The sequence below is a fragment of the Artemia franciscana genome, chromosome 11, assembly GCF_032884065.1.
Source record: "Artemia franciscana chromosome 11, ASM3288406v1, whole genome shotgun sequence".
NCBI classification, from domain to species: Eukaryota; Metazoa; Arthropoda; class Branchiopoda; order Anostraca; family Artemiidae; genus Artemia; species Artemia franciscana.
Genome location: NC_088873.1, coordinates 8037554 through 8060009, shown reverse-complemented (window position 1 = coordinate 8060009; position 22456 = coordinate 8037554). Strand labels below are relative to the sequence as shown.

At 36.2% G+C, this 22456-nt stretch overlaps 1 protein-coding gene across 5 annotated transcripts in view; it reads left to right on the top strand.

Annotated features, from left to right (window-relative positions):
- LOC136032754 (uncharacterized) overlaps positions 1 to 22456 on the top strand; it is a 112139-nt gene that overhangs the window by 26660 nt on the left and 63023 nt on the right. For 2 of the 5 annotated variants that reach the window (XM_065713097.1, XM_065713096.1), the window contains exon 2: positions 6520 to 6749. The exons of 2 other annotated variants lie outside the window; for them this stretch is intronic. In XM_065713097.1, the coding sequence (XP_065569169.1) occupies positions 6617 to 6749 (133 nt within the window). In that variant the 5' untranslated portion in view covers positions 6520 to 6616. Of the gene's footprint in view, positions 1 to 6519; positions 6750 to 19428; positions 19550 to 22456 lie in introns of those variants that run through there. One more of the 5 variants, XM_065713099.1, reaches the window with a different exon arrangement.

The following is a 22456-nucleotide window of genomic DNA, read 5'->3' as shown; positions in this document are numbered from 1 at the left end:
CCATTTTATTCAACATAGTCGAAAAACTTTATAAATATGTCCTTGGGGACGACTTACTCCCCCACAGTCCCCTTGGGAGGGGCTGCAGGTTACAAAGTCTGACCAGTGTTTGCATAGAGTAAGGGTTATTAGGAAGAGTACAGACGTTTTCAGGGGGATATTTTGGTTGGGAGGAGGGGTTGAGAAGAGGGGGTTATATGGAGTAAACTTTCCATGGAGGAATTTGTCACGGAGGAAGAAGATTTCCATGAAGGGGCAGCATTTTCTAGCATTATTTAAAAAACAAAGAAAAAATAAATATGAAAAAGTTTTTCAACTGAAAGTAAGGAGTAGCATTAAAACTTAAAACGAACAGAAAATATTACGCATGTAAGGGGATCACCTTCTCCTAATGCCTCACTCTTTACGCTAAAGTATTTTTAGTAATTCCAACTATTTATTCTACGGCCTTTGTGATTCAGGGGACAAAATTTAAGCTTTAGCGTAAAGAGCGAGGTATTGACGAGTGGGCGAACCCTCTCATATACGTAATAAAAACATACAAATATAGAAGTTTGTTACGTAAGCTAATTCGTAAGTTACGTATATCTTTTACTAATGAAAACGTTCGTAAGAAACTAAAAGTTCTAGTTCCCTGTTTAAGTACCTAAAAAATTAGAGGGCAACTGGGCTTCCTCCATCCTCCTTTTTCTCAAAATCAATCGGTCAAAACTACAGGAAAGCCATTTAACCAAATAAATAAATATGCAAATTTCGATTTAACTATTCATCTGCGGAGAGCCGAAATAAAAACATGGATTAACCAAAAAACGTTCAGAAATTAAATAAAAAGAAATAAGTATTTTTTTAACTGAAAGTAAGGAGCGACATCAAAACTTAAAACGAACAGAAATTACCCTTCATATGAAAGGGGCTGTTCCCTCTTCAACGCCCTGCTCTTTACGCTAAAGTTTTTACTGTTTTAAAAAGTAGAGTTGAGAGAAAGATTCAAACTTTAACGCAAAGAGCAAGGCGTTGAAGAGGGAACAGCCCCTTTCATATACGGGGTAATTTCTGTTCGTTTAAAGTTTTAATGTCGCTCCTTACTTTCAGTTAAAAAAAAACTTGTTTTTTTTTATTTAATTACATACATAGCGCAGACTAATGGCAACAATTACAACTATCCTTAGAAAGATCGTCATGGGCTTTGTAGGGCAGAGATGGCCGCTCTAAGGGATGAAAGAGATAGTGCCTCCTTAAAATGCTCAGCATTTTTTCCTCAAAAACGATCAAAGGACATTGGATAAAACTCCAATATTATCACCTAAAAAGTAAAACAAAGAACCGTGGTACAAGGGGATGGGGTACTGATACCAATTAACCCGCTTCTATTTGTTTTCGTTTAAAGCTACTATTCATCATGATTCAGAAAATTCAGTTAGATACTTAAATATGTAAATATATATATATATATATATATATATGTATATATATATATATATATATATATATATATATATATATATATATATATATATATATATATACATATATATATATATATATATATATATATATATATATATATATATATATATATATATATATATGTATATATATATATATATATATATATATATATATATATATATATATATATATATATATATATATATACATATATATATATATATATATATACATATATATATATATATATATATATATGTATATATATATATATATATATATATATATATATATATATATATATATATATATATATATATATATATATATATATATATATATATATATATATATATATATATATATATATATATATATATATATATATATATATATATATATACTACTACTACTACTACTAATAACTCAGGCCAACACAGCTACGCACGCTCCTCCTCCAACCTAATCTATTTAAAGCCTCCCTCTTTACACCCTCCCAGGAAGTTCCCATTTCCTTTAAATCCTTATTTATGACATCCTCCCAACCCAGACAAGGACGACCTGCTTTCCGTGTAGCCCCAGACGGTTGGCCAAAAAGGACAATCTTCGGTAATCTGTCATCCTTCATCCGTAGAACGTGGCCTAGCCATCTCAACCTTTCTTTCATTATAGCCCCAGAAAGCGGGATTGAACCACACTTTTCGTACAACCTACTGTTTGAAATACGGTCAGTCAGCCGGGTACCCAGAACAATCCGTAGGCAATTTCTCTGGAAAACATCTAGTAAATTTTCATCTGCTTTTCGGAGTGTCCATGCTTCAGAGCCATATTTGACCACTGTCATCACTGTAGCTTCCAATATTCTAATCTTGGTTTGTAGGCTTATCTTTCTATTCTTCCAAACTTTTTTTAACTGTGAAAAAACACCCTGAGCTTTAGCTATTCTACTTTTAACATCTTCACTGCTCCCACCATCTTTACTAATAATACTACCAAGGTAACTGAAGCTCCCAACCTGATCAATCTTTTCGTTACCTAAGGTCACCTGTTCATCTTCACTTATTCCTAACCTTAGTGACTTAGTCTTCTTAACATTAATTTTCAAGCCTATTTTAGCACCCTGAACTCGTAAAACCTCTAAAAATTCATTCATTTTGCTCACACTTTCATCTAATATGCTTAAATCATCAGCATAATCTAAGTCCAGGAGCGTTCTTCCTCCCCATTTGATTCCATGGTCTCCAATTGCCTTTCCTGTGCTCCTTAAGACGAAGTCCATCAAAATGATCCATATAAAGGGGGATAGAACACAACCCTGCTTAACTCCTGATTTAATACAAAACCAGTTGCTAACCTCATTTCCTACCTTAACCGCAGCAGTATTATTCTCGTACATAGCGCAAATCACTTTAATGTATTTTTCTGGTATACCATATAACGATAAGACCTTTGTTAACGCTGTTCTATCAACAGAATCGAAAGCTTGCTCATAATCGATAAAACTAAGGACCAAAGGTGTTTGACAACGAAGGGACTTCTCAATTATTAACCTAAGAGTGAAAACATGGTCGACACATCCTCTACCTTTTCTAAAACCGCATTGTTCTTCCCTTAAAACTTTGTCTACAGCATGTCTCAGTCTAAAAAGTATCATATTACTCAGTAATTTGCTACCTACAGAGACCAGACTAATGCCTCGATAATTCCGACATTCACTCTTGTCACCTTTCTTATACAGTGGTTTAATTAAGGTTTTCCTAAAATCATTGGGTACTTCCCCTTTTTCAAAAATCATGTTCATAATCTTCATTAGCTTATTCCTAACCTCAGAGCCACCATATTTAAGGAACTCATTAATCATACTATCAGCACCTGGGGCCTTATTATTTTTTAATCCTTCTAGTACTGTCGCTAATTCTTCCTCACTAAACAAATCTTCCTTCACATCCAAGGTATCACAAACTTTTTCATTTTCATCTATATCTTTTCCTGCAACTGTATCTCGGTTTAGCACATTCTCAAAATGTTCCACCCATCTTTCTTTAACTTTTTCCTTATCACTAATTGTGACCCCATTTCTATCTTTAACTGGGACTAGTCCGGATCGGCTACTCCCTTTCAATTTATTAACATGCCAGTATAATATTTTACTATTATGCCGTCTAGCCGCATCTTCCAGATCCTCAGCAATTTTATCCATCGCCTCCATTTCACATCTCCTTAGTTCATATTTTAATGCTTTCTCCACTTTCTTTGCATTCCTTTTGTTTTCATACGACCTATCGCTCAGATAATTCTTATACAAACCCCTTCTACTCTCTATTAAACCTAAAGCTTTTTCACTAATATTCCTAGTTGCTGTCTTAGCACTCTTCCCTAGGACACCATCAGCAACTTCACAAATTGTTTTTCTGAAATTATTCCATCCATCTTCCACATTGTCAAATTTTAAACCCTCAAGTTTAGTACTCAACTGTTCCTGGAATTTTTTTCTCAAATTTTCATCCTGAAGTCTACCAACATCATAACTTTCCGGGAGGGAGTTACTCTTCCGAAATTTCATCTTTAAATTAACCTTAGACACTACTAGATGGTGATCTTTACTTTTAACATCAATAACGGCACTCCTATACACCCTAGTATCTTGTATTGATCCTGCTAGTCTTCTGTTTACAATAACATAATCAATAAGGTTTGCTGTCTTACCATCACGTGAATACCATGTCAACTTATGGGCCATTTTGTGACCAAACACCGTATTGGTTATAACTAGGTTGTTATACCTACAAAATTGCAAAAGCCTATAGCCATTACTGTTTTCTTTTCCTACACCAAAATTACCTAGGCTAGGATACCATCTATCCCTATTTCTACCAACCTGGGCATTAAAATCTCCTAGCAAAAACACCATATTTCTACCTGGTACCCTGTCTATTTGCTCCTGTAACTGTAAGTAAAATTCATCTGAGTCACTAGTATCTCCATCAGTTGGTTCAATGGGGGCATATACTACTATAACTGATACCCTAAACTTTTTAGTCATAAAATGAGCAATTAGTATTCTATTATTAATACCTTCCCATTCTAAACAAGACTTAGCAGCTTCCTTATTCATCATGAGCCCTATTCCCTGTCTATGTACCCCATCCTTCCTTCCTGAGTAAACAAATTCTATGTCACCTAATTTCATGCTTCCTACCCCTGGGATATGAGTTTCTGAAACTCCTAATAAATCCAGTTCAAACCGTCTGAATTCGTCAGTCAAAATGTCGATGCGATAGTCATTTTTTAACGTCGTAACATTCCAAGTTCCAATTTTCATGTTCTTTAAATCTTTGAAATTATTTTGGCCTCAAGAAAAGCAGTGATCCCGGATACCAGTGCAGGATGGGGACCAACATATCTTCTCAAGTCTACACCGAAGCGCTTAAGCCGGCTTAGAACCGGACAGCAAGAAGTCCCTGGGACCTCCAGTAAGTTGGAGGCTTTGTGCAATCCTGGGCCCATCTTGGTCACAACATGGTTTTCAGCACTTGGCGATGCTCTTCTATCAACAAGAGTCGAAATCCTGCACAGACAGTCCCAAGCCTATTACCTCCGACTCATTATATATTCATGCCTACAAATATTATGCTACTACGGGGAGGCAGCCCATAGTAGATAAATTAGCTAGGAAGAGGTTTTTCAGCCCGAAAACGCCCATCAAAACAAACCAAGCCCAGAAAATTATCCAATAATCAGAATCCCGTACGAGTGCTGTGTTGTTTACTAGGCTATAATTTCCTCGAGGGGCGCCACTCCTCAAGTGGGAAAAATTGACCGCAAGTTTCCCAGTCTTGCAGGTACCCCGAAAGGGTCGAGGCAGCCCTTTACAGAGGCCGTTGTCCATAAATCTGGATCTTACGCCCTGCCGCAGTTGTCCTCCTATAGAGGATCCTCCCACGATGGTGTTCTGCTTCACCATGCAATTTAACCCATTACTGGGAGAAGGTTTGTAACTCATCTGACGCGTGAACACGGCAGTTGGCCCTGCTGAGTGTACATTTGAGGGGCCTTCTTCCTCCTCCACCTGAAATTATGACCCCCAGGGGAGGGTTTCCCAGTTTCTATTATGGGCCCCACTGGGACAAGGTCCTACTTGGCCTAAGCCTCCTATGGAGCTACTCTACCTATCTATAGGGCTTACATATATACATATATATATATATATATATATACACATACATATACATACATATACATACACACATACATATACACATACACACATATACACATACATACACATATACTCACTAACGTGCAAATATATACCCTGAATTGGTATAGGCTAGGTCTGTATATGGTGAATATTAATTTCCTTTCTGATGCAAATGCACAATAACTTTGGATTCAGGATGCAATTCTGACTATAGAGATAAGTATTTTTCTTACTTGAAGTGTATGTGCAGAATTAGAAATTCTGCTGGTACTACAAAAGTAGACCTAAGTAGCCAATTTAGCCTGTCTGAAACATCTCACAAGCCAACACCTTATAAAAAACACCTTTGATAATTTAAATGAATAAGAAAACTTATTAGAAATTCTGCTGATACTGCAAAAGTAGACCTAAGTAGCCAATTTAATTATTTTAATTAATGTCTTTTGGAAAACATAAAACTTTATTTTTCATGCGTGTTTCCCAATCCAGCAAAGATTTTTTTTAGAAACGATGGGAAAAACAATAAAAGCGTTACCATTGAAATATTGTCAATTTATTCATGAAAATTAAATATATTTTTAACTGAAAGTAAGGAGTGACATTAAAACTTAAAGCGAACAGAAATTACTCCGTATATGGAAAGGGCTTTTCCTCCTCAACACCCCACTCTTTACGCTAAAGTTTGACTCTTTCTCTTAACTCTACTTTTTAAAACAGTAGAAAACTCAAGAGTTTCGGTTACTATTAAGCCGGATCGCTCCTTACTGCAGTTCGTTACTACGAACTGATTGAAACAGAACTATATTAGTTATTTATTGCACAAAATTCGCAAAATCTTAATCTTTAATAATAAATTTCTCATATATTAGGTTTTCTTTGCCATTTTCGCAGTTGCTTACTGTGTACCAGCAGGAGAAAAAAAGGAGGCCACAGATATCCAAGGAAGTGAATCCTTCCTTCCAAGCTATGGTTTTGGCTATGGTGCTGGACTTGGCTTCGGTTATGGTGGACTCTATGGATCTTACGGCGCTGGATTATACAGAGGCATTTACAGTCCCTTTTACGGTGGCTACGGCTATGGCCTTGGACATGGCTACTGGTAAACTTCTTAAATTCTTTTGTAATTTTTGATTTTAAAATAAATATTGATATCTGAAGTATTATATTTTTTGCAGAATGAGAGCGCATATATATATCTTATCAAATCTATATCTTATCTAAGACGGCGCAATAGCATATCTATTTTGCATATCTATATCTTATTAAAGGCAGCGCAATAGCATATCTATATCTATATTGAATAAAAAAAACAAGTTTTTTAACTGAAAATAAGGAGCGACGATAAACTTAAAACGAACAGAAACTATTTCGTATATGAAAGGGGCTGCTTCCTCATCAATGCCCCGCTCTATACGCTAAAGTTTGACTCTTTCTCTCAACTCTTCTTTTTAAAATAGTAAAAAACTTTACCGTAAAGAGCGGGGCGTTGAAGAGGAAGCAGTCCCTTTCATATACGAAGTAATTTCTGTTCGTTTTAAGTTTTGTTGCCGCCCCTTACTTTCAGTTAAAAAAACTTGTTTTTTTTATATTTAATTTCTGAATGTTTTTGAATCAATGCATGTCTTGATTTTGGCTCTCCGCAGAGGAATAATTAAAACGAAATTTGCATTTTTTTTTTTTTTTTTGGCTAAATGGCTTTCTCATAGTTTTGATCGAATGATTTTGAGAAAAAAAGGAGCGGGGGAGGAAGCCTAATTGCCCTGCCATCTTTTGGTTACTTAAAAAGTCAACTAGAACTTTTAATTTTTACGAATGTTTTTGTTAGTAAAAGATATACATAACTTATAAATTAGCTTACGTAACGAACTTTTGTATTTTCATGTTTTTATTACATATATGAGGGGGTTCACCTCCTCGTAAGTACCTCAATCTTTACACTAAAGCTTATATTTTGCTCCGATTCATTAAGAATGACCCTTGAATCACTAAAGCCGTAGAAATTACTAAAAATACTTTAGCATAAAGAGCGAGGTATTAGGAGGAGGTGAGCCCCTCATATGCATAATAATTTCTGTTCGTTTTGACTTTTAATGCTGCTCCTTACTTCCAGTTGAAAAAACTTTTTCATATTTATTTTTCAATTTTTTTTAATAATGCTAGAAAATCCTGCGCTCCCTTCATGGAAATGTTCTTCCCCCATGACATATTCCTCGATAGAAAATTCCCCCAGCATATCCCCCTGTTCTCAACCCCTCCTCCCAACCAAAAAATCCCCCTGAAAACGTCTGTACACTTCTCAGTAACCATTAATATATATAAGCACTGGTCAAAGTTTGTAATTTGTAGCCCCTCCCACGGGGACTGTGGGGGAGTAAGTCGTCCCCAAAGACATAGTTATGCGGTTTTTCGACTACGCTGAATAATATGACTGCCTCAGAATTTTGATTCGTTGACTTTGGGAAAATAATTAGCGTGGGAGGGGGCCTAGGTGCCCTCCAATTTTTTTGGTCACTTAAAAGGGCACTAGAACTTTTCATTTCCGTTAGAATGAGCCCTTTCGCAACATTCTAGGACCACTTGGTCGATACGATCACCCCTGGGAAAAAAAAAAAACAAAAAACAAACAAACAAACAAATAAACACGCATCCGTGATCTGCCTTCTGGTAAAAAATACAAAATTCCACATTTTTGTAGATAGGAGCTGGAAACCTCTAAAATAATGTTCTCTGATATGCTGAATCTGATGGTGTGATTTTCGTTAAGGTTCTATGACTTTTATGGGTTGTTTCCTCATATTTTCTAAAATAAGGCAAATTTTCTCAGGCTCGTAACTTTTGATGGGAAAGACTAAACTTGATGAAACTTATATATCTAAAATCAGCATTAAAATTCGATTCTTTTGATGTAGCTATTGGTATCAAAATTTCATTTTTTAGAGTTTTGGTTACTATTGAGCCGGGTTGCTCCTTACTACAGTTCGTTACCACGAACTGTTACCACGATTGCATATCTGTATCTTATCAAAGGCAACGCAATAGCATATCTATAACTATATTGCATATCTATATCGCATATCTATATCTTATCAAAGGCAGTGCAATAGCATATCTATATCTATATTGCATATTTATATCGCATATCTATATCTATGTCTTATCAAAGGCAGCGCAGTAGCGCTGCCTAAGTAAAGAGCGATGTGAGCACATTATATTATTTATTTATCTATTTAATTTGTTCGTTTTCAGACCAGGACACTTCGTATAGAAGGATATGTCGTAGAAACTTCAAAAAGTGATTATTTGATTAGAAATTTAAAGGGCTAGTGCCCTTTTTAATATTCGTAAGCGATTGAAGGGTAACCAACGTCCCTCCCACGTACATCATTTCCCCGTACACATCCAATCAACATTTTGAGATGGCAATTTTGTTCAACGTAGTTGAAAAACCAGGAAATCATGTCTTTGAGGATTACAACCCTCCCCCACATCTCTAAGGGCAAGGGTCGTAAGTTATGCCCTGGGGGCATATAAGGTATTTATTGACAGGATAGTGGTATGAAATTTGGAGGGGGCTCTTTGGATTGGTAATAGAAGTGCTTGTGGCAATTTAAGAGTCAAAGCGATCGGAGGGTATATATCCCCACCACACGTCGTATTTTCTCGAAATGTACCTCATAGAAATGTGGAGACGGCCATTTATTGTCGTAAAAGCTTTGAAAAGAGATCCTTCGTTTGGAAATTGCAAGCTCTAGTGCCCTGGGGACAACAGTCCCCCCAACGCCGATCATTTCCCAAAACACATCCAATAAAAACTTTGAGATGATCATTTTGTTCAGCATAGTTGATAAGTGTGAAAATTATGTCATTGAGGATGGTAGCCTCTTCCCACAGCCCTCAGCGCAAGGGTTGTAAGTAATGCCCTTACTACCTTTTAATTACCTTTTCTCTCTTTCAGTGCATTTCAGCCCTAAGGTCTTGCGGGGGGAATTCCTTTTTTTGTTCAATTGTTTCGTTGAACAAATGAACTCTGAAATAGGGAAATGTCAGCCACATTCATATATTATTAGGTAATATTATATGTGGAATAGTTTTGATATGTTGTCTTTATCATATTTTCATAATATGATAGAAGTATTTATTATATTTTCTCACGTTTGTATCGATAAAGGATAATGACAACATAGATGATAACAGTGGCTAAGACACTGAGGAAGGATGTAGCAAGCGACAAGGCAAGTGGCAATACCTCCCCCAGTTTCCTTCCTCTTACATAGTACGATGCTAATGCACAATTAGGAATACAGGCGACAGTTCCCATTTCTCCATTTAATGGACAATAAGGGAACTATATTGCATACGGGTCGTTAGATGGTGATAAAAGGTTGAAGAATAAAACGGAAATTGGATAGCAAAAAGAGAGAAAAGAGAACAAAGAAAAGTAGTGAGAGAGCATTTGTTGACCCTAAAAGTTGCGGAGAACAACTAAATAACTATAGTAGTTCAAAGAGCCTGGGTGGTAAGTTTTTTTCCAAACTTTGAAAGTTCTTTTAAGGTTGAAGTATTTTGAAAGGTTGAGGATTACTATTTGCCAATCTAGACAAATTTGCTGTAGAATTGTTAAAACCTTGATTATGATTAGAAATTAAAAATCAGCCTATCATCTAATATCTTTTTCACAGAATATTTGATCTTCTCACCTTAGAGTATGGACATTCAATAAAAACGAATTAAAATAAATAAAAACATTAAAATAAAACATTAAAATAAAAACGAAGAATCTATTGCGTATATGAAGGGGTTGCCCTATCTTTAATACCTTTATCTTTACGCTAAAGGTTTTAGCAGTTAAAAACTTTTCCTATTCTAATTAAACGGCCTTTGTGTTTCAGGAGTAGTTCTTAAAAAGTTTGGACAAACAATTAAGCTTTAGCGTGTAGAGCAAGGTATTGTGGAGGGGAAATCCCCTTTATATATGGAATAATTTATGTTTCTTCTGATATTTAATGTTGCTCCTTACTTTCAATTGAAAACCTCATTTTTTTAAATTACTGATAGTTTTTTAAATAATACCGATAAATCTAGCTCACTCTCCATGAAAATTTCACCCCCGTCACGGAAAACTCCTCCGTGGAAAGTTCCTCCCACGTAAAATACACCCCGTAAAATTCATTCCGGATAATTCTATTCTAGCTGAAAATCCTCACCTCCTTCCGTAAAATTTCTTGCAAAAGATTCGGCCTGACAAATTCTCCTTAGCATACTTTCATTTCAAAAAGACTTTAAGTTCTAACTGTTTTTCCAATCACTCTAAAATCCGCCCTTTTGTGAAATTTTTTCCAGGAAATCCAAACGCAATGAAAATTTCCTCCGTTGAATTCCCCCAGAACATCTCGACTTGCAAAATTGAGCAGATAAAGAGTATGCAAGACAAATAAGAAGAAGTTCGTACATGATTACTGCCAAATTCCACAGTGAAAAATTCCCCCTGAAAAACTCACCCCCTGGAAACATCCCTCATTAAGGAAAATCTTCCTCATGAAAAATCCCCCCGGCAGAAAATCCCCCCACCCGAAAAATGTATGCATACTTACCAATAACAAATACTATACGTAAACAATAGACAAATTTTTATAACTTAAATACCTTTCTCCAAAAACTGAGGGGGGAGGGGATCATGTTATCTCAAAAGGCATAGTTATCTGGCCTTTCAACTATGCTGAAAAAATGGTTATATCAAAATTTTGGTCGGACGGTTTTGAGAAAAAGAGGCGTGAGAGGGGGCTCAGTTGACTTTCAATCTTTCTAGACCTTTCAAAAAGACAATAACTATGTCTAAGGGGACGGCATACTCCCCTACAGTCCCCCGGGGAGGGGTTGCAAGTTACAAACTTTGACTAGTGCCTATATATAGTTATGGTTATTATGAGATGTACAGACGTTTTCAGGGTGACTTTTCCGCATTTGGGCGGGGATGGGTCGGGGGTTACGTCGAGGATCTTCCCATGGCGGAATTTGAGGGAAGAGAATTTCCATGAAGGCGACGCACGATTTTCTACCATTGTGTAAAAAAAAAATAAAAAATAAAATAGATAAAAAAATTTACCTGGAAGTAATGAGTAGCATTAACACTTAAAACAAAGTTAAAATATTACGTATGTAGAAGGGCGTCGTCTCCTCCAAAATACCTTGCTCTTTACGCTAAAGTATTTTTAGTAATTTCAACTATTTATTCAAGGGCCTTTGTGATTCAGGGGTCATTCTTAAGGACTCGGGATAAAATTCCTGCTTTAGTGTAATAAGCTAGGTATTGAAGAGAGAGCAAGACCCCTCATATACGTAATAAAAATACACAAGTATAGAGGATCGTTACGTAAGTTAATTTGTTAGGTACGTATGTTTATTACTAACAAAAACGTTCGTACAAAAAAAAATCTAGTTGCATTCTTAGGTAACCGAAAATTGGAGGGCAACCAGGCCTCGTCCCCCACCCCCTTTTTTTATCAAAATCATCCGACCAGAACTATGAGAAAGCTATTTAGCAAAAAAATAAATAATATGCAAATTTCGTTTTAATTGTTCAGGTGCGGTGAGCCAAAATAGCTAAGGCTCAGGGTGTTTTTTCACAGTTAAAAAGATTTGGAAGAAAAGGAAGATAAGTCTGCTAACCAAGATCAGAATATTGGAAGCAACCAGTGATGACATTGGTCAAGTATGGCACTGAAGCACGGGTGCTCCGAAAGCAGACGAAAATTTACTAGATGCTTTCCAGAGAAAGTGCCTACGGATTGTTTTTGGTACCCGGCTGACTAACCTTATTTCAACAGTAGGTTGTACAAAAAATGTGGTTTAATCCCACTTTCTAGGGCTATAATGAAAGAAAGGTTGAGATGGCTAGGCCACGTTCTGCGGATGAAGGATGATAGATTGCCGAAGATTGTCCTTTGTGGCCAACCAACTGGGGCTACACGGAAAGTAGGTCGTCCTCGTCCGGGTTGGGAGGATGTCATAAATAGATTTAAAGAAAATGGGAAATTCCTGGGAAGGTGTAAAGAGGGAGGCCTTGAATAGATTAGGTTGGAGGAGGAGTGTGCGTAGCTGTGTTGGCCTCAGGGGGCTTGGTTCTGCAGTGAGTTATTAGTAGTAGTAATAGTGGTAGTAGGTCAGCCAAAATCAAAATGTGCATTAATCAAAAACGTTCTGAAATTGAATATAAAAAAAACAAGTTATTTAAACTGCAAGTAAGGAGCAACGTTAAAACTTAAAACGAACAGAAATTATTCCGTATATGAAAGGAGTTATCCCCTCGGCAGTGCCTAACTCTTTACGCTAGAGTTTGTTTTACAGTTTAAAAAGTAAAGCTGTGACAAAGAGTCACACTTTAGCGTAAAGAGCGGGGCCTTGTGGAGGGGACAACCCCTTTCATATACGAAATGATTTCTGTTCGTTTTAAGTTTTAATGTTGCTCCTTACTTGCAGTTAAAAAACTTGTTTTTTTATTTGATTTATGAAATGTCCAATATTCCTCAGGCTTTCAAGCTTTAGGAGTTTATCGTTGACTTACGCAAGAATTTGGAACTTAGTGAAAAATTGTCACATTGGAAAGCTAACCTTTCAGTCTATGTATATCCACAATTTTTCCCCGTGGGCATCTTGTGAGGCTAGAGATCCTAAAGACCACAAAAATCTCTAGTTAAAAATTATGTCGATCAATTTTAATCTGTATTAAATGGTTAAGAGGGATATGGCACCTAAGCTAGCAGTAACATAAAGCAATATTTATTTTAATTTTGCATTGAGATGTAAGTGGGCTAAAGATATTTTTAACGTAAAATCTGAAGCAGTCTTGCAAAATAAAAGATCCTCGTCCTTTCATTTAGCATTGAATTTAAAAAAAACACGTGTTTTTATAATTGAAAATATGGAGCAACATTAAAAATTAAAATGAACAGAATTATTACATGTATGAACGAGATTGCCCCCTCCTCAACACCTCGCTCTTTGCACTAAAGTTTTTTAGTTAAAAAAAAGTTTCCTATTGTTCTAATTAAAGACCCTTGTATTTTAGGAGTAGTTCTTAAGGAACAGGGACAAAATTCAAGCTTTAGCGTAAAGAGCGAGGTGTTGTAGGGGAATCCCCTTCATACACGTAAAAATTTCTGTTCCCTTTATGTTTTAATGTGGCTCCTTACTTTCAGTTGAGAAAACGTATTTTTTTTAAATTTAATTTCTGATCGCTTATAAGTAATGTCAGGAAATCTGGTCCAACCTCTAGGGAGAAATCCCAGTCCCCAAGGAAATATCCTCTAGACAATTCAATATCCATGAAAATTTATCCCGGAAAATTACCCTTAACAACTCTACGCGTAAAATCGAGACGGAAAAGAGAAAGCAAGACATTTAAAACTAAATTTATATATGAATTCTGGCAAATTCTCCTAGTGTATAATTTCCCCTGAAAAGTTCACCCCCTGGAAACCTCCCTCCCCATAGAAAATTCTCGCGTGGAAAAATCCCCAGCAAAAAATTTGCCAACTACCCACCAAAAAATGTATACATACTTTACAATAACAAATGGTATTTGCAAAAAAGGGCAAATTTATTGACTGAAAGGCCTTTCCCCTGGGTCTGTGGGAGGTCATGTTATATCCAAAGACATAGTTGGCCTATCTACTATTAAGAGCAAAATGGCTATGTCAAAATTTTGATCGAATGACTTTGAGAAAAAGGGGTGGATGAGGAGGCCGGGTTGCCCTCCAGTCTTTTTGGTCACATCAGAACGGCATTAGAGGGCACTTAAAAAGAGTACTAGAATTTTAAGTTCCGTTTGAATGAGCCCTCTCACGATATTCTAGGACCACTGAGTCGATACGATCACCCCTGGAAAAAAAACAAAACAAACAAATAAATACACATCCATGATCTTTTTTCTGGCAAAATACAAAATTCCACATTTATTCCGTCGCTTAAACTTTTCCAGGGGTTTCACATAGTTGAAAAACCTCCGCAGTTTTTTTCTATCATTCCTTTTAATTTAGAACGCTTCTGGGTGGTTTCTATGGGTTGCAAGTATCTTGTTTATAGTTTGTACCCAGCCCATTGTAAGGGTGCCATCCTATTTCAATGCACTCTCTAAATGTACCAGGTGGTTTTTCTTTAGAGTTTATAGGAGCTTATTACTAGGTTCGTCTGACTCTATACTGTCACTAAATTCCTCCATGAGATCCTCTTCGCCCTCTTTCTTTCCTTTTTAAAGAGTTTTTATCATAAAAGAATTGTTGTTTTTATGATGGAAAGGCTGTGTGGTCTTCGTCGTTATTTAGTTTTTAGTTCTTCCAAACATGAATCCCAGTCACGGCTCTCCCCAACAGCTCTCAAAGCCCAGTCAAAACTCTCTCCCCCGCAGCTCTCAGGGCAAGGGTTGTAAGTTATGCCCCGGAGGCATAAAAGTATTTTGTTTAAAAGCTTGTCGTATAAACATCGGAGGGGACTCATTGAATTGGTAATCAAAATTTTTAGTGCCATTTTTAAGATTAAAAGTCAGCAGAGGGCAACTACTCCCCCCCCTTCCACACGTCCTGTTTTCTCCAGATGCATCCAATATAATTTTTGAGATAGTCATTTTATTCAAAACAGTCCAAAGATCATATAACAAGGCTCTTGGGGTTGATACAAACTATCAGAGCCTGGGGGCGAGGGTTGTAAGTTATGCCCTAGTTCTATCTGAAAATCAAAAGTAGCAGAGGGTAGCTACACCCCCCCCGAACAATCTTATTTTCATTAAACGTGTTTGATTGAAATTATGAGATAGTGATTTTGTTTAAAATAGTCTAAAAACGTATAATAATTCTTCTAGGATTGAGAGAAACCTGGAGCGCCCTGGGGATGAAGTTGAAAGTTATACCATGGAGGCATATAAAATTTTATGGAATGGGTGGTCGTACAAACCCAATAGAGTTCATTTGATCTGAAACGGAAAGTTATAGTGCCCTTTTTAATAGACAATAGTGATTTGACCGATTCCAGCCCCAATCCCCACCCATCATTTCCCCAAAAAGCTCCAATCAAAATTTGGAGATAGCAATTTTTTCATCGTAGTTGAAGGGTCCAGAAATTATGTCTAAGAGAAATACACCCCCCCCCCTAGAGCAATCAAAGCAAGGGTTTTAAGTTACGCCGTGGGGGCTTATAAGGTTTTTATAAAAACGGTGGTCGTATAGGCCATGGAAGGGACTCGTTGGATTGGTAATCAGAAGTTCTAGTACCATTTTGTAAGAGTCAAAGTGATCAGAGCGCAGATACTCTGCGATGGCCGTTTTGTTTAAAATGGTCTAAAAAATATATAACAATGCCTTCAGTGTTGACACAACCCTCCAGCGCCCTAGGGCGTGGGCTTTAAATTATGCCCTGGGGACATGTGGAATGGGCGTTCATATAAAATTCAGATGGGTCTCATTTGACTTGAAATTAGAAGACTTAGCGCCCTTTTTAAGAGTCAAAGTGATTTGAGAGCACCTCCCCCCCCGAACTCATTATTTCCCATAACAAACATCCAAACAAAGTTTTGTTAGCATTGTTGAAAGGCTCAGTAATTATGCGTTTGGGGATGTCAACCCCTCCCCCCGAAGCCACAGGGCAAGGACTGTAAGTTAAGCAATTTGTTCATTGTTAACCTACACTATTTGTTAATAAGAAAAGGTATGCATGTTTGACTTCTATTTTGCCAAAATATGAAGGGCAGTAAGATGAGTCTTTTAGGGTGTTTTGAGGGGAGTGTTGAACTAAATCAAAACTTGTTATGTATATATGGGCTGTCAAAAGGATGCAGCGTAAGAATGACTGAGTATATTAATTTAGAACTTTCGGGAAATGATAAGGGAGATGATCAATTAACCAAAAGGCCATATATACCAAAATAACTATCAATACTACCACTATTATTACTAAAACTGCTACTTCTGTGGTGAGTACTACTAAGGCTGAGGATATTGAAAAAATATCTGAGGAAATGTTGAGGGGAAAGCTGAACTACATCAAAACATACTATTTATATACAAATTGGCTAAACGGGCTTATCGACAATATTTTTTGAACGGCTTATGGTATCAAGAGGAAACGTCAGGGGCATCATGAGTGGGATGTTAAGTTGATTAAAAGCCAAAATTTACCTGCTACCACGGCTATTAATACTGCTGCTACTATTGTTACCACTAATAATAATACCTTGTTACTTCTACCACTGTTTCTACTGCAAACAATATTACTATTATGCTAGTACAATTAAGGCTATACGTAATGAAGGGGAAAATTTGACAGAATATTGAAGGGGAAATGGTCTAATTTAGATTGTCAAAAAGTCGTACCTCAAGAATGGGTTTGGCTATTAAGTTGGAGCTTTCAGAGAATACTTAAAGGGAAAGAACAACTGACAAAAATGTAATATATGCATGTCACTACTAACACTAATACGACTGCTACTTTTACTAATACTACTACTGCTACTAAACTATTCCAACTACTACTTCAATTGCAATGACTTGTTAAGCTTAGAGTATTAAGGTGAAAAGGGCGTCAAAATACTGTTTATAGCCTATCATCAACAAAGTTTTTAGAACGGCTTATCGTGTTAAGGAGAAACTTCCGGGGCACCATTAAAACGATAACTGACCAAAAGGCAATTTATGGCCCATGCTACTACCGCTGCTACTAGTGCTGCTACATCTACTACTTTACAACTACTGCAAATACTACTGCTACCACCGAAACTACTGTGATAACAGTACTATTAAGGCTAAGTCTATGAATATAAAATTTGTGAGAATATTAACGGCAAACTGGAACTAACAAAAGACACTATGTGCATTTAGATTGTCAAATTAGAGTATCTTAAAAATTAATTTCTGTATTAAGTTAGACCTCTCAGAGAAAACTTAAAGGGGAAGATCAATTTGACCAAGAGGCAATATGTGTGAACTAATACTAATACTACTACCCCTTTAACAATTACTAGTTCTTCTACTACTGTTACTATTGCTCCAACTACTATTTCTATCGCAACTACTTGTAAGATTGAGAGCATTAAGGCGACAGTTTCAAGAAGTATATGAATGTACAGGTTATCAAAAGGGCATATCGACATTGTCACAGCAATGGCTAATTGTATTAAGTTAAGTAGTAATACTACTGCTTTAACTACTATTGTGGCTATACCTATGCTTATGAAGGTGGAACTTCCAGAGAATATTTCTGAAAATTTATGTTGTACGGAAGACAGCTTGGCATCCGTATGCAGGTTGTCAAAAAGGCACATCAGTAATATCTTAGGAGCAGTTTCGTGTGCTAAAACTAAAACTTACAAGACCTGTTATTGGGGATACTGAACTAACCAAAAGACAATATTTATACCATAAACTACTACTTCTACTCCTAAAACCACTGCTACTAATATTATTACTGCTACTACTACTATTGCTACTAAAGCCATGATTACTGTTATTAACTCTACTACTACTGCTATTGCTTTAACTACTGCTGCCACAACTACTGCTATTAAACCTAAGGGCATTAGGCGAAAATTTTGGGTAATATTGAAACTGTATTGAAATAAATCAAAACACATCAACAACATCAGCAACGCTTCAATGCCGGTTGATGGTATTAAGTTGAAAAACCTATCGCGTTTTGAAGGGGATGTTGAAAAAAAAGGTTCTATGGGCATACTGCTATTAATACTAAAGCTGTCAAAGAGGATAGATAGAATTTTTTCTGCGGATGGTATTAAGTTTTATTTTCCCGGTCAACTAGAGGGGTTAAAAAACTAAATTAAATACTACTGTTTGTATTCAGATTTTTAAAAAGGTGTGTGTTGTCAAAAATGTTGAAAAAGTTTCTCAAGCATACAAATAGCAGGTCAAACTATAATTTCTTAAAGGAAAACCGAAAAGATAAGACTATTAGTTTCATTTCCCCTGAAAATAACTATGTCAATACAAAACGAACAGAAACTAATTAAAAAACGTTTAAGACAAAATAATTTTTGAAAGAAAATTAAAGAACTCCATTAAATAGAAAATTTGCAAAAATACAATCAAATAGAACCAAATGTAAAACTGCTACAAAACAGCATTGAAAAATATATGAAACTCAAAATGAACAGAAATAAAAAAAACCGAGTCAAACCGGAAACGAGCGGAAATTAACATAATTATGGCTCAAAACCCCTATGCCTTCCTATGGCCAAAACATAATTTGTACTTTACTGAAAAATTTTAATATTTTCACTTCTATAACTTTAATAAATGAAATATTATTAATATTTTAAGGAATATATTTCAACATATCCACATTAAACTGACAATGCACATTCATTTGTATTGATCTCAGTAAAGTGCAAATTTTGCTCTGGCCTTGGGCGGGCTTAGGGGTTTTCAGTCCTACTCATGTTAGTTTCTGCTTGTTTTGAGTTTGACTTAGTTATTTATTGTAATTTATATTCATTTTGGGTTTTATTTATTTTTCGATGCTGATTTGTCGTAGTTTTGCGCTTATTTTGTCGGAAAAGTCTTTTTTTAGTTAATTTTGAATAAGAAAAAATTGCCATATGAGCATTACCAACCTCACATACATGAATTTCAGCTCTTTAGATTTTTTGGCGTGGGTTTATGGCTCTTTCATTTGCGTCAAGTATGTCTGTTTTTCTTCTAGCAACCTCTCGAGGCTATATAAGGATACCTAACAGTGATGCAGAATGATCTGCCAGAATTTCAGTTTATGGTCTTTTTGAAGGCCCAGCTTCACCCTCCACGTAGATGAACTCTAATACCTTCTTACAAAGAGTTTTGCGAAGCATGTGCCTCCTCATCCTAACTGAGAAATGAAGTTCTTGTCAGTTGCCACATGGAGGTGTGTTTTACCTCGTTGAAATAGATCTTGGTTTGCTTAATTTTCACCTTGTGCTTCTCCATTGATAGAAAGGAACCAGGATATTCTCCGGTGACCCAGACTTTAGACATCCTTAATGGAAAAGTTTTTTCTAGGAAGGTTATTAACCAGAATTAGAGCCCTAGGCCATACAACATCTCTTTGACCCATGATACCTTCCGTTCATCTTAACATCATGCCTAAACTACGTAATATTGTAACAAATTTGGAACTGATGTCCAGATTGCCCTCTATAATTATGGTGTCATCGGCTTCCATTAAGAGGAAAAAATGTTCTTCTTTTTTCAGCGGAGAGGGAGGAGTGGTCTCTAATGGTATTTACTGACCTTTATGTCAGAGTAGTGGAGTTGCTAACAACTTTTTGCTAATGAAAATTAAGTTGGAAAACCTGCTCGGTAACAATTTCAATTCTTATAGTCCGAAACTCCCTGGAGGCTTCTCCGTTCTGCAATAATTGTAATAATAGGATGAAAATCTACATCATTTTGGTCTTTCAAATTTTTTCTCATCATTCAGTGGACTGAAAAGGCCTCTTTCGGCCCAGTCTACAAGACTTTTATGCTTAAGTCAATCGGAGAAAACAAAGACTATTAACCTATTTCCAGGTAAGACAAATCAATATAAATGACTAGATTTAAAATATTTTCTACTGGAAAGTAGGAAATATTTGGTTTGGCTGATGTTTGGGAAGCCAAATTATTTTCGATTTTTTTCTGTGCTTTTCAGTATCTTTAGCTCAAAGACCTACGATTTAGGAGTTTTAAACTGTTCGGGAAAAAAGACCCTTTTCTGTTCCCCATTTTTGGGTAAACGGATGATTTTGGGCCAAAATATTGTCGCTTCTCTGCTCCTCCTCTAAACTTGATGTTTTAAGTCTTTTTCCTTTTTTATTATTGGCTGCTTAAAAGTTTTAACTCATTCCTTCAAGCTGTCCCCGTTATTTTGCAGATAAGTCATGTTAACAACAGTGGTACACATAGTATATTTATTTTTGCCATTCTTCTCACAGTGTCTTTCAATTTAGCTACCGTTTATCGTTTTGCACATAGCGGTTTTTCAATTTACTTCACCACGCATACGTGCTAAGTTCCTTGGGGGTTCATAGCACATAGGATAATTAGATTTCCTTTATCTTTCCAAGTAGGAGGTCAAGACATTCTGGGATCTTCCAACAGTCCCTGGATGTTTCAATCTGATCCCACGTGGCATTCATGACACATTACACATAGAGGCTAACAGAATTGTTTGGCTAAAAACTGTCTTCCCACGTGTGATCTGTAAGAGATTAAATAAAAAAAAAACAAGTTTTTTTAACTGAAAGTAAGAAGCGACATTAAAACTTAAAACGACCAGAAATTACTTCGTATATGAAAGAGGCTGCTTCCTCATCAACGCCCCGCTCTTTACGCTAAAGTTTGACTCTTTCTCTCAATTCTTCTTTTTAAAAAAGTAAAAAACTTTAGCGTAAAGAGCGGGGCGTTGATGAGGAAGCAGCCTCTTTCATATACGAAGTAATTTCTGGTCGTTTTAAGTTTTAATGTCGCTTCTTACTTTCAGTTAAAAAAACTTGTTTTTTTTTTTATTTAATTTCTGGACGTTTTTGAATCAATGCATGTTTTGATTTTGGCTCTCCGCAGAGGAATAATTAAAACGAAATTTGCATTTTTTTTTTTTTGCTAAATGGCTTTCTCATAATTTTGATCGAATGATTTTGAGAAAAAAAGAGGGGGGGGGGGAGGAAGCCTAGTTGCCCTCCGATTTTTTGGTTAATTAAAAAGGCAACTAGAATTTTTAATTTTTTACGAATATTTTTATTAGTAAAAGATTTACGTAACTTATAAATTAGCTTACGTAAAGAACTTTTGTATTCTCATATTTTTATTACATATATGAGGGGGTTCGCCCCCTTGTCAGATCCTCGCTCTTTACACTAAAGCTTAAATTTTGTCCCAATTCATTAAGAATAACCCCAGAATCACAAAAGCCGTAGAATAAATAGTTGAAATTGCTAAAAATACTTTAGCGTAAAGAGCAAGGTATTAGGAGGAGGTGAGCCCCTCAAATGGGTAATAATTTCTGTTTGTTTTAAGTTTTAATGCTGCTCCTTACTTCCAGCTGAAAGAACTTTTTCATATTTATTTTTTCATTGTTTTTTTTTAATAATGCTAGTAAATCCTGCGCTCCCTTCATGGAGATTTTCTTCCCCTATGACAAACTATCGATGGAAAGTTCCCCCAGCATATCCCCCTCTTCTCAACCCCTCCCCCAACCAAAAAAACCCTCCTGAAAACGCCTGTACACTTCCCAATAACCATTACTATATGTAAGCACTGGTCAAAGTTTGTAACTTGTTGCCCCTCCCACGGGGACTGTGGGGGAGTAAGTCGTCCCCAAAGACATAGTTATAAGGTTTTTCGACTACGCTGAATAAAATGGCTATCTCAGAATGTTGATCTGTTGACTTTGGTAAAATAATTAGCGTGGGAGGGGGCCTAGGTGCCCTCCAATTTTTTTGGTCACTTAAAAAGGGCACTAGAACTTTTCATTTCCGTTAGAATGAGCCCTCTTGCAACATTCTAGGACAACTGGGTCGATACGATCACCCCTGGGAAAAAAAAAAAACAAAAAAACAAATAAACACGCATCCGTGATCTGCCTTCTGGCAAAAAATACAAAATTCCACATTTTTGTAGATAGGAGCTTGAAACTTCTACAGTAGGGTTCTCTGATACGCTGAATCTGATGGTGTGATTTTCGTCAAGATTCTATGACTTCTAGGGGGCGTTTCCCCCTAGTTTCAAAAATAACGCAAATTTTTTCAGGCTCTTAACTTTTGATGGGTAAGACTAAACTTGATAAAACTTATAT